This window comes from Synchiropus splendidus, chromosome 15 (genome assembly GCF_027744825.2).
Source record: "Synchiropus splendidus isolate RoL2022-P1 chromosome 15, RoL_Sspl_1.0, whole genome shotgun sequence".
Taxonomy (NCBI): domain Eukaryota; kingdom Metazoa; phylum Chordata; class Actinopteri; order Syngnathiformes; family Callionymidae; genus Synchiropus; species Synchiropus splendidus.
In genome coordinates, this window is record NC_071348.1 from 17,501 (window position 1) to 29,461 (window position 11,961).

General features: G+C 43.8%; 2 protein-coding genes across 3 annotated transcripts; one reads left to right on the top strand and one right to left on the bottom strand.

Moving 5' to 3' along the window:
* Positions 1–672: 672 nt before the first annotated feature.
* LOC128746798 (mitochondrial basic amino acids transporter-like) lies at positions 673–5,734 on the bottom strand. Of its 2 annotated transcripts, none has more exons than XM_053844119.1 (4): positions 5,101–5,356; positions 3,668–3,711; positions 3,513–3,596; positions 673–2,750 (listed from the first exon to the last, which is right to left on the bottom strand). In XM_053844119.1, the coding sequence occupies exon 4, from the start codon at positions 2,715–2,717 to the stop codon at positions 1,977–1,979; it is 741 nt and encodes a 246-aa protein (XP_053700094.1). In that variant the 5' UTR covers positions 2,718–2,750; positions 3,513–3,596; positions 3,668–3,711; positions 5,101–5,356; the 3' UTR covers positions 673–1,976. The 2 variants fall into 2 exon arrangements, with proteins under 2 accessions (XP_053700094.1, XP_053700093.1); XM_053844118.1 differs by lacking the exon at positions 5,101–5,356 and adding an exon at positions 5,363–5,734 and having other exon boundaries at positions 674–2,750.
* Positions 5,735–6,948: 1,214 nt separating this feature from the next.
* slc25a47a (solute carrier family 25 member 47a) lies at positions 6,949–11,256 on the top strand. Its single transcript, XM_053887901.1, has 6 exons — positions 6,949–7,098; positions 7,557–7,600; positions 7,695–7,766; positions 7,849–8,022; positions 8,367–8,625; positions 9,210–11,256. The coding sequence occupies exons 1-6, from the start codon at positions 7,062–7,064 to the stop codon at positions 9,515–9,517; spliced, it is 894 nt and encodes a 297-aa protein (XP_053743876.1). The 5' UTR covers positions 6,949–7,061; the 3' UTR covers positions 9,518–11,256.
* The last annotated feature ends 705 nt before the right edge of the window (positions 11,257–11,961 follow it).

An 11,961-nucleotide genomic window follows, 5' to 3' on the forward strand; every position in this document is an offset into this window, starting at 1 on the left:
TTGCAGGGATTGTGAAGTCACTGTTATTACGGTTTTACAGGATCATGATGACTTTGTGGCCGCCACAAGAGTGTTATTCCGAGCACTCACCTCTCGCTCCTTCTTACGGGCCAGTCTGAGGACGTTCCTTGAGAAACCTGTGGAGAAAGCACACACAGCAATTCCTTTCATTTCCACATACAGCCATTCGTCCTTCAAATTAATCAGGAAATGGCATGACACATTCCACACAATTAGAGTCGACCTACAAGTTTTTCAAAACCACAAAATAATTGCAGCACACAGAAAAAAAACCCACGTTTATCCCAAATTCTAACCAGAGCAAAAATCCCGAACGAAACAACCCACTTAGCATGTTATTGGAGACACACTGCCGCACTTGCACAACCAGAAGCACACACCTGGGTCCTTAAATACCTGTGGAGAAAAAAAAAACAATGATCTGTACTTACCTTATAAGTACAGATCAGTGGAAATAGTTGGAACCGCTGGTCTCTCCGCCCTGGGGCGCCTGGTGCCCTGGGAAAGCCTCGACTGGCCAGTGTAATTGTCGGGCTCCCTCCCGACATCGCCCTACTCACGTGAGCTTTTACTGGCCTTGAAAGGGCCCGCTCCCACTCTCCGCCACCCTGGCTGGGTGTTGACTTCCACCAGTCTGGCAGGGCAGGAAAACCTTCTCTGCATATATTTTCACTACATTATATTATTGACTTAAGCATTGCTTATGGAAATATCCATACATGGCAGAGACCATTTAAATGTTCTTGTTTATGTGCTGGAATTTTTTCCTTGAATGTCTCGTGAGGTCCACACATTAAAACAAAGAGCCCCTAAATGCTCAACCATGAAGATCGAAATCTGACAGGATGATCCAAGGTCACATAGTTTCCACCTGTTGGTGGTGAACCACTTTTATTTGCAAAGATAATCCTCTCACATATATTAATATCTCTGCTCTATGTTTCAAAAATATGTCTTATTAGTACAGATCTCAGGTCAAAGGAAGTTCAAAAGACATTCACTCGACTCGTCAGGCTGAAAAAATATGATCTACACCAACCATCACTTCAGAGTCATGTCTGCCTGCTTGTGAACACGCTCCAACCGCATCACATAGACAGGGATTTTCAAGTGTCAGCAATCGCCACGGGTCCATAAACAAGCGACGGCAACATGCAGAAGGCAGACGAGTCAGCAAGCAAATCACCAGCCAATCAGAGGACGGCACACAATCGTGAAAGTTGCACCCCAAAAAAAACAAAGAACACAGTATGTTGGTCCCAGACACTTTTGCAAGTACTATGCAGATCAGTAGCATAAAATATTTATAGAACAAAAGCAGGATTAGTTTGTTAGCAGTGGGTCAGAAACGGATATATTTGGCGACACTAAAGAAAAAGGCGACGTTCGCATTCCCTGGGTTTGTCCCTTCTTTTTTATTTATTCATTTTTTTGGACCATGGTCCAAGACTGAACGGAAATGATGACTCAGCTATTTGTTCAAAACATGCCCTTTGTTTGAGAAACAAGAGTAGGATAAAGGTGATTTGTTTGGAAGACGTCTGGCCAGAGCCCTTGGGTACTGGTGTGGACATGGGGCTTTATTGTGCTGAATATCTGACGACAGCTGCTCCAATGTAAAGGCTGCCACGACGCTCCCCTCCTCCTCGAATGACGAGGACAATTCCATAAGGCATGAAGCATTTTTCAACGCTTTATATAAAAAATATTCAGAGAGATTTCTAAGCCGTATGTGGAGAGGCGCCTGAGAAAACGCAACTGTACAATGGTACGCTCCAAAACACACTCAATAGTAAAATCTTCCAACCGAGTCAAAAATATATACACTTTTTTTTACTGCCAATGAATAAATAAACCAGTTTGCCTCTGGTTTGGAGTGTGGGATCAAACAGAGCACAGATTTTTTTTTTTTAATCTGGTAAAGTGCTGATGTTGAGGAAGAGACCTCTGGCCTCTCAAAGGCTGGAGGGTTGGGCCTGTGACTTAGTCTGTGTGTGCAGGCCCTGCTGCGGCGGCGGCTCGCACTCCGCGGGAGCTTCCTCCACCCCCCGCGCGTACATCAGCACCAGCGTGACCGTGGCGAAGGTGGCGGCGTTGACCGGGAAGGCCCGCAGCAGCGTGGAGGTCAGGCCTCTGGTGAAAACCACGTAGCCTTCTTTCCTGACGCTCTGGCGCACGCAGTCGGCAATGCTGCTGTACTGGTTGACTCCGCCCACTCCGTCCGCCTGCAGCCTGGACTTGATCACGTCCACCGGATACGTTGAGAGCCAAGAGGCGATGCCGGCCATGCCGCCGGCGAAAAGCAACTTGGGGATCATGTATCTGTCGTTGGGCTCGCAGCCCAGGCCGCGGGTCAGCACGTCATAGGACCAGAAGTAGACCCCAAAGCCAGGGGTCTCCCGGATCAGCGTGGTGACCATCCCGCGGTTCACGCCACGGACGCCCTCGCGCCTGTAGATGCGTGCCAGGCAGTCCAGAGAGTTCTTGTACAACCTCCGCGAGGACTTCTTCTCGCCGGTGCCCTGCATCTGCATGCGCGTCTTGGCCAGCTCCATGGGGCAGCAGATAACACACTGGATGGCCCCAGCAGCGGACCCGGCCAGGAACTGGTTCAGGGGCGTGTCGTTCCCCAGCAGGCGCATTGTGTTCCCTTGGACTCCGAACACAATGGCGTTGATGAACGTCAGACCCATCATTGGAGAGCCGATGCCTTTGTACAAGCCAAAAACCTGTGGAGCAGAGACGGGTCAGCGCCAAGAAGAAGAGAGACACTGAGCCCTACTTCCATTTTTACCCTCTAGTCAGACAAAACACAGGCCAGGAGCGAGAGAGGAGAGTGATGCACTGGTGAAATGTCAGCAGGTGGCGCTCTCAGGTTCAAAAATGACGTAAGCTTTCGTTGAAATAGTTGGTCAAAGTTCACAGAGCAGCTACGACATCAGATGGCGCTCTCTGCTCTGTTACCTAAACCGTTTGAATGAAAGCTAACATCATTTTCAAACCGGAGGGCGCCCTCTGCTGAGCTTTGAAAATAAGAACATTGCTCCACGAAGTTTCGTCCTCATTTTCAGTCACCACTGCAGGGCGCTCTCTGCTCTCTAATGTTTGGCTTTCAACAAGTACGTCAATGAAACCTCACATCGGTTCCGAAGCAAGAGCGCCACCTACTATTCTTCAGCATGTGACAATGTTTTTGTACTCATCCTGCTTATCATTCCAGCATGACAGAATAGCCACGTTACAACGATACCAAGACACTTCACTGCTCAACACTTCACACTCAACACACTGCACAGGAACTTTATCAACAGTTCCTGTGACCAGAGATAATGTTGGTCTTCCGGCTATCAGCTATTGAGATTGTTCCTTCCTGACCAATGTGCCAAGAGAAATACACTGACAAGACTTTTGGTTTTTCTCATGAGTTACTGGATTACTGGTATTACAAAAAGCTATTTTTCAATGATTAAAAATGAATAATTCACACATACTGACTCCTGGCGAACGATGGACTGGAAACAGTGGTAGGTTCCTCTGTACAATGGCTTGTCAACATTCTGGACCTGCAGTCTCACCTAACAGAGAGAAACAAAACCACAGTCACTTTCTCAAGACAATTCATAATCCCAAATCACTCCGTACAGACCTTCACTGTGTCAAACGGATGGCCGACCAGAACACCAGCAGCACCTGGAGAGGAAACAGACAAGTCACTCTTGAACTCTTTGACCGTCCTGCGCTGGTTTATAAGCCCAATCAGATGAAGACACATACGGCACGTGAAATAGCATTAATGATCCGAGGTGTTTGAACATCTGCTGCACCATCGGGCAAACTTCACACCTTTACTTTTGCCCAAAACACACACACACACACACACACACACACACACACACACACACACACACACACACACACACACACACACACACACACACACACACACACACACACACACACACACACACACACACACACACACACACACACACACACGTGTTTGTCTCCAGTGACGGCAACTACTTTTTCTATTTGGCCTGGGTCAATACGAACCATCTCCAAGTCAATGAATGAGGACACCTGGTAAAACATTTGAGAAAGTCTCATTCATGATTCATGAACAAGTGCAATCGAACAAAACAATGTTATTATAACAAAGTTATTTGAAATTGCAATCACATCCGGTATAACTGTGTAAGTACAGCAATGACTGACACGGAGCGCAGACATCTAATCCCATCTAAGCACCTGCTTTGTCACATGACCTGTTTGTAAAAAGAGCCTATGAGGTGTGAGCCAGGAAAAGAACACAAGCATGCGTGCGTTTGACACAATGACAAGCGGTCGGCGACCCAGCCAAGTGAAAAACACTTGAGAGGCGTCACATACTTTGGCGGACCTGACTTTGACATGGCCACACGTGGCTATTTACAAATGCAATAGACTCACATCACTTCTGGCTGGATGCTTCCCAGTTTGCCACCAGGAGAGAACAACCTACTATATCGGTCACTTGACACCAAGGACGGCCTGTGATTGGTCAGTGAGGGGGTGTGCGCTGGTTTCCAGTGCACCTCTCTGTGCGTACATGCGGCAACTTTAACCAGTCGAGGTTTGAAAGTTCACATTGTCCTTGTTGGGGTGATTTGCATGTTTCCATTTGCCAACAGAGCTCAGGGTTGGATCACCTTCTGTGAAATAACGCCACCCTCACTTCCACATGTCCTCATTCAGAATAATATCAAGGGTTAGTTGCAGTGGTGCAACTTGGCAAATATTTGAATACCACCTGTGAAGGATGTAATTGCTGAGGCATCATGTTCAACACGAATTCTTTTTGATATTATACTATTAGCGGATGATATTTATTAAGTGACCATTTAGTTTAGTTGTGGTATAATCAATGTCTAGCTATATTTCAAACACATTTTGTTTTTATTCAATATTAAATCATTGTTCAATGTCAACTTTAGATCAAGGCTTTTACTATTTATCTTCCGTCCGACCTGCGTCAGATCACGTTGTTAGCATTCCTGGACTGAATGAATCACTGATAAACGAGTGCCCACATTCACTGACCTGAAAAAGTCAAACACGATTATGGTCCTTCAAAAGCGCAGGTGGCAGCATTAGTGTGCCGACTCGCGGTGGGATTTGATCAGTGCACTTGTAATCCTGTGATGGAGTTGCATCACATTATTTTGGTGGAAGCGCGGGGTGGCTGCTGAATCACAACAAACCACAGTGAAACTCGATTCCATTAAAACAAAAACAAACGCGTAAAAGCCAATGAAAGGTCAACGAGTCCGACCTAAAAGTGTGACAAGTCCGAGTGACTTACCTCCAATGCAGCCGGCGAAGAAGTCCATCGCCGCTTTTCAATTACACCTTAGAAGAACCAGTGTTGCCGAGCTACAATTGCCCAACCACGGGGCGGTTCAGAGCCCGCGATCTCAGGCCGAACCCGCGCTCTTCCCAGCGCACCTGTCAGTCGCTTCTCCTCCCAGGTAGATGACACTTTGAGATACCCTATGCTAACTGAGGCTAGCCGCTATCAGCTAAGAAATCAGGTCTTTTTTGTTCGCTTCGGTAGTGAATGTCAACGTTTGCAACGCTACGTTTTGACGCAAACAACCTCCAGGAGACGGTGTCGGCGCTCACATGCAACACGGACACACAACGCGGCGTCAGACTCCGGGAGGTTGTCCTAGAAGGGGAATCTGGCGATGCAGGAAGAAGCTGGCAGCTGGGCGGGGGCAACCAGCGGAGTCGACCAATCGGAGCAAAGAAATGTCGCCGACACCCTACATCACACTTAATGCTCGCCGCTGATTGGTTGTCGACCCAACGTAGTCCCAGTCTTGGACGCGTCACACGGGGCGCGTGATGTTTTGCGATGTACTAACTGTGATCCTTGTTTTATTCGTGTGTCGTTACCTCTCAACTCCTTTAACGTTTCTTTGTTTCAATGTGTCTTTAATAGCAGTGTAAATCGGAATGATACCAAAAGACATGCTCAAGTCTACACATGTTGACCTCGTTTTGATTGCCAAAACACAACTATTTTAACTAAGCCAACCGGCCTTGTACATATCCCAAACAATAATCCATTATTTCTATAACGACAGTTGACGACGCTGACTCATAAAGACAGTGACAAGAGTGTCACGGGAAGTATCACAAGATGACTTGAGCTGTCACTAATCTTTCATCAGATATGATAAGACAACAAACCCAGTGTGTATTCCTGCTATACTGACAACTTGTCATGTTTGTTAATATATTACTACAGGCATATGTGCGCGGAGGTTTTATGAATACTTTACTTCCATGCAACACAATCCCACCAAATACAGAACCCAAGTTAATATAATATACACGGATTTAATAGATTGTTTTGTCAAAGAAAAAAAAGGACAGTCTAAAAAGAATAAAAACTGATGATGATCATATGTAATGAATATTGCTAAAACATTTATAGTATGCATATAGGACGTTTTTAATTATTTGATATACTGTAAGATATATGTAAGTTAGTCAAATTAAAGCACACAGCACAGTATTGTTTCATTTTCATTTTTTCATAATGTTCTGATTTCAATGTATTTGCTGGGACGGTGTGAGAATGGTAATCGAAGACAATCTGATCGGATTCAAACACGATTTATTCGTAGTCACATATCTTGATGTGTAATATAAACAAGAGTCAATCCAACTCAAGTAATTATTTTTTATCAAATAGCTTCTTAGAAAATGTGTTTGATTTAGGATTGAGAGAGCTTTTCAGTTTTGTTGAACTAAACCTCATTGAATATACATTTCAGTATGAACAGTGAGCTGCGGTCTGTGTTTATATCAGCCATGCGGTCTGTTGAGTAACAAGTGCGAGGCTCCGCCCACTCATCTGAGCACATGCGTGTGCGGACGTCACGCAGTCTTCACTGAGAGCGGCGCTCGCGGCTCCCTCAAGGTTACATACGTGTGATTTCCGGACCGAAAATGGCCTTAAAGCGGAGTGGCTTGTGAGACGATCTGAAAAGATGCATATCGTCGACTTCGTGTCGGGGTCATTCGCAGGTAAACCGCTCCAAAATGTAGGCCAACAGCCGGGATAGCTTGTTAGCACGATGCTGCCGCGACGGACAGATGGATGGATGGACGAGAATGTTGCTTGCATAATTGATGTTTTTGGCCACAATATGAAATCAAACGTCTTTGTGGTGACGTCCAACCCGGCGTTCTATTGATGAGATTAAACGTTTTGGTCGAAAGCGTCAATTCACCTTTCGTTCTACCACGAAAACACATGTATTTTTACTTCTAACGCGTCAGAGCCATCAAAAACATGTTGCTCAAATGTGCTTACAAATGCACCAGACTGTATGCATCTCGATGTATTATGGTTTTATAATACAATGCCAGATTGTAATTACAATGTAATAAGTTACACATTCAATGTTATTTGCGAGGACAATAATTGTCATAATCCAATTATGAATATTAAAATGATTCATCTGACTTTGTTTTGGACACAGGGGCCTGTGGAATGGCGGTGGGTTACCCCATGGACACGGTCAAGGTGCAGTGCAGTTTGTAGATTAACGTGAAAACCTTGTTCACACACACACACCATTCTATCATTTAAAAATGCCTTTTGCCATATTGCATATTAGGTTCGGATTCAAACCCAAAACCAGTTTACTGGCGTGTGGCAGTGCACGAGAGCCACGTTCACAAAAGAAGGGGTAGGACTGAAAGTGACTTAAGAAAACTCTGTGTTCTGTATGCAAGTTGTGAAAGAAGGTTCCTTTTCTTCTCACTCCTCAGGTGCATGGCTTCTTCAAAGGCATGTCTCTACCCATGACCACCATATCGCTGACCTCCTCGCTGGTTTTCGGCACATACAGAAACTGCCTCCACTGTCTGAGCCAGGCCAGAGGAGGGGCTTCAAACACCAAACTAGACGTCTTTCTGTCCGGCTTGGCTGCTGGAATCACTCAGGTACCAGTGCCTTCGTTATTCTAGTCTCTGTCTTAGAGCCGCTCTATTCACTTCTACTGAAAAAACCCCAAAAGAAATGTATAGATTTTCCGGCTTTATAACGACATATGGGGCTAACATTTGACTGGAACCAGTTGGTCGACTTGAGGAAGAGAAACCAGAGGAACTAGTGTTTTTGAAGCTCATTCTGTGTAGTAGTTTTTGTGTATAAACGGTACCCAATTCATCCTCCTTAAATGGACTTTTTACGTCCTGCGGTACTAAAACGCGACAACTAGAGGCCAATATTACACAACCCCAAAGAACAACAGGTCAACCTTGGGCCTCTCCTGCTTCATCCACAGATATCTGTCATGTCTCCTGGTGACATTGTGAAGGTTCGTCTCCAATGTCAGACGGAATCCAAAAAGACTGGGACATTCAGACCCAAGTACAGAGGTCCGGTTCACTGCCTGCTGAGTATAGTTAAAGAAGACGGGGTCCTTGGCCTCTACCGGGGAGCGCTGCCGCTGATGCTGAGGGACGCGCCTTCTTTCGCGACTTACTTTTTAACCTACACCACCATCTGTGACTGGCTGACAGACGGCAGCAAGAAAAGACCAGGTGGGTTTCAAGTCGACTCCACCACAGTTGACTGCAGAATTTTCTGGAAAAATTGTGCTTGTAATTCAGATGAAAAGATTCATTTTATCATTATTATTATTATTATTATAAAGAGGAGCAATTTACAAAGCCACTACTTGGAAGTTGGTTTATGTAAGTTTGGGTGGAAAAAAAATCAGTTTCGGAGGCAATAAATGGAATGTATGAAAAATAAAGTATTGTAATATTCCAAATGAACATTGTAGAAGAAATGTGGTAAAAATAATTTTGATTTTACCGAAAATAAATCATGTATAACACATGTAAAATGATAATAGCAATGATAATAACAATGTAGATAATGACGTTGGAAAGCAGAGCAGGAGCATTACGAGGTCTGACAAGAACTAACTTCATCGAAGGTACCCTGAGAACATGTAATGAAGAATATATTCTTGGCTGATGATGAGGTGGAGTCAATTGTGCGTGTGAGGCACTTAAAACAGGTTCATGCTGATGATGGCGAAACTGTTTGTATCTCTCGGATACGATTCCCTCATGGAATGTTACTGAGGAAATGTAAACCTAATGTTCCTCTGCGACAGGCTGGAGCGGCGTGATGCTGGCCGGAGGTGTAGCTGGGATGGCGGGCTGGTCTATCGGAACACCCATGGACGTGATCAAGTCCCGCCTGCAGCTCGACGGTGTGAGGGAGAGGAGGCGATATAAAGGCTTTTTCCACTGCATCTCCCAGACCGCACGCGTGGAAGGAGCCAGCGTCTTCTTCCGCAGCCTGGGCCTCAACTGCGTGCGCGCCGTCCCGGTCAACATGGTGGTCTTTGTTACATATGAAGTCTTGACTGGCTTCCTGAGAGCCGATGGTGCCGACCCGACGCACGTGAGGTTTGAATAACACTATCACTAATTTACACATCGGAGAAGAAAAAATATACAATGAAGGAAGGTCTTCAGTTCATGAAAAACTCAGGGAGCCAAATACGTAATTGCATCGTTTCACCACTAGAGGGACTCGCTGACCAGCTTTTGTCTGCGTTTCTTGAAAGCGCTTGTACTTCGAGGCCCAGGTGAGGACTCGGATGTAGAATAGAAAAGTTGCACTACACACATCGATGGTTCGGATATGTGCCCCAGAAGTTATGCTGCATATTTTAAAATGACTTTTCACAGCTGGGCAGCCTCCACCACATCCACGAACCCCATCAGTTTTCTACTCCTTTACCTTTATATCTGACGTTCTTCATCCACCATGTCCAAACCATCCGAGTCTGACCTCCCCAAATCTGTCGCTGGACATTTGCATTACATATAATATTCACATATTGACACACCATTTGGCACAATAATCAAATATTAGGTAAGTCATGTTTTATTTTTATTTTTATGAGAAGGGGCAGATGATGTCATATCAGTCCTTCTGCTCTGCCAATTTCACAAGCTTGAGTTTGAACTGTTTGTTTTTCTCTGTGAATTCTAAAGGTGCCTTTCATCATAAGATAAATCCTAGAAGTTATTGCTTGTTGTTACACACCTCATGGCGCTTCCTGATGACATATTTCTCGTGTCTAAGATGACAGTATAAGCCAAGTCTGTGTTCCGAACCTCTCCAAGACGCTGATATCTGCTACATCAGCGCATACATAGTGTTTACACCTACCTGTCGTCCTTTAACCAGGGTCCTCATATATGGATTTCTATATTGTGTGTGTGTGTGTTTGATGAAATTATTATTGTGTGAGAGTGATGTGTGACTGATCACCAGTGCATCATTGCTTGTGTGGCGCTTTGTAACTCTGCACACGTGTCTGGATTTGTACCACTTGTGTGCCCTCAAATGTGTCTGTATTGTGAGGGATTTTAACATAATATATCAATATTATTTGGTGTTTCACCCACTAAAGCAGCTTGTGTGTGTCGAAGAGCTGCGCTATCATGGTACGGTGGAATATTGAAGTATGAAAGAACAATCATAAGGGTAAATAAATCTATTTATTTCAACCAAAGTTGTACTTTTTGAAAAAAATAGTATACAAGGAACCGCACAATAACGGAAAAATCTAAGAGAATAAAAGACAGTGGACAACTTCCAGTCTTGCTAGAATTTCTCCTTGTTTTCATTTTATAACTGGCATTTACGTCTAAAAGCACAGAGACACAGATTTGGCATGAAGAAAAACATGGTGTCATGGACATCAGATAACAGTGACTCAGTGACGTAGTTGATTTGAAATGAGCTCGGCACCAAGCTTGGCCGGCTCATGGTCATTTCCAAAATACCAGGCTCCAAAAGCAGTTATATGAATGTTGCCTTTGTGAAAGCTCTCTCCCACTTATGCAATGACAGAAGCCCATAATTGTCTCGCACCACCTCTTGGTCACATGCACTTCTCAATAACACACACAAACGGTGACGTTCTGCTTTGTCAATTTGGCCATTTAGGAAATGAGAGCAGATTCTTCCAGCCCTTGGTTGTAAACAGCCTGCCCTACCACAGCACCTTAGCCAGTGAATCCAGCAGTCAGAAGAAAATAAAATAAAATATCACACTCATGGCGGATGTTCTTGACGCCTTAAGTGATGCATTTGACAACTAATACTTCAACGATACACAAGAATATTCCCAAAATATCTTACAGGACAGTGACAATCAAACAAATGTTTTGGGTTTTTTTTTTTCATGTTTTGTAAATTATGGGGGGGGGGAATCATGTTTCATTTCCTTCAAATGTGTTTTCAGCATAGTTTGGTGTCACTTGTCCTTATTTGATTGTTTAAAAATAATTGTGTCACCCCTGATTTTATTAGATTTTATGCCACAATAATACTGTAATAATAATAATGATAATAAAATGTGTAAACAGTTATACTTTTTTGTCCTCTCACAATGTATTTTTGTTAACTTTATACCATAAATGTCTGCCCTTATCTCTCACTAAAATACCAACAAGCAAATATGAGAAATTGATTATCTAAATATGTAAAAGATGTTAAGGAAAATACAGCACAGGCACTGAAAAAAAAAAAACCCACTAGATTTATGTACACTTTAGTTTAAGCAGCTGCTCCAACAACTTTTTTCATGAGTAAAAAAGAAATAGTTAATAAAGAAATGTGAAATTTAGTACAATAAAAAGTGGCAATATTAGGCAGCAATATGGCCATAAACTGACAATTATAGGAACATTTAGAAAGGGGACAGGCCTCTGGATAGTGTCAAATATCTGACTGTATTATTATTATTATTATTAATAATAATAATAATAATAATAATAATAATAATAATAATAATAATAATAAATGAGTGGCGCCTCCTCCTGTCAGAATAGGTCCTTGGTGAC

Excerpts from the sequence above, each read along its gene's own strand:
- LOC128746798 (XM_053844118.1), bottom strand. The coding sequence starts at position 5,390 with ATGGACTTCTTCGCCGGCTGCATTGGAG. Across the intron at positions 3,712-5,362 it reads CTTCGCCGGCTGCATTGGAG|GTGCTGCTGGTGTTCTGGTC; the intron begins GTAAGTCACTCG and ends TTTCCTCTCCAG. Across the intron at positions 3,597-3,667 it reads ATCCGTTTGACACAGTGAAG|GTGAGACTGCAGGTCCAGAA; the intron begins GTCTGTACGGAG and ends TCTCTCTGTTAG.
- slc25a47a (XM_053887901.1), top strand. The coding sequence starts at position 7,062 with ATGCATATCGTCGACTTCGTGTCGGGGTCATTCGCAG. Across the intron at positions 7,767-7,848 it reads CCACGTTCACAAAAGAAGGG|GTGCATGGCTTCTTCAAAGG; the intron begins GTAGGACTGAAA and ends CTCACTCCTCAG. Across the intron at positions 8,626-9,209 it reads CGGCAGCAAGAAAAGACCAG|GCTGGAGCGGCGTGATGCTG; the intron begins GTGGGTTTCAAG and ends CCTCTGCGACAG.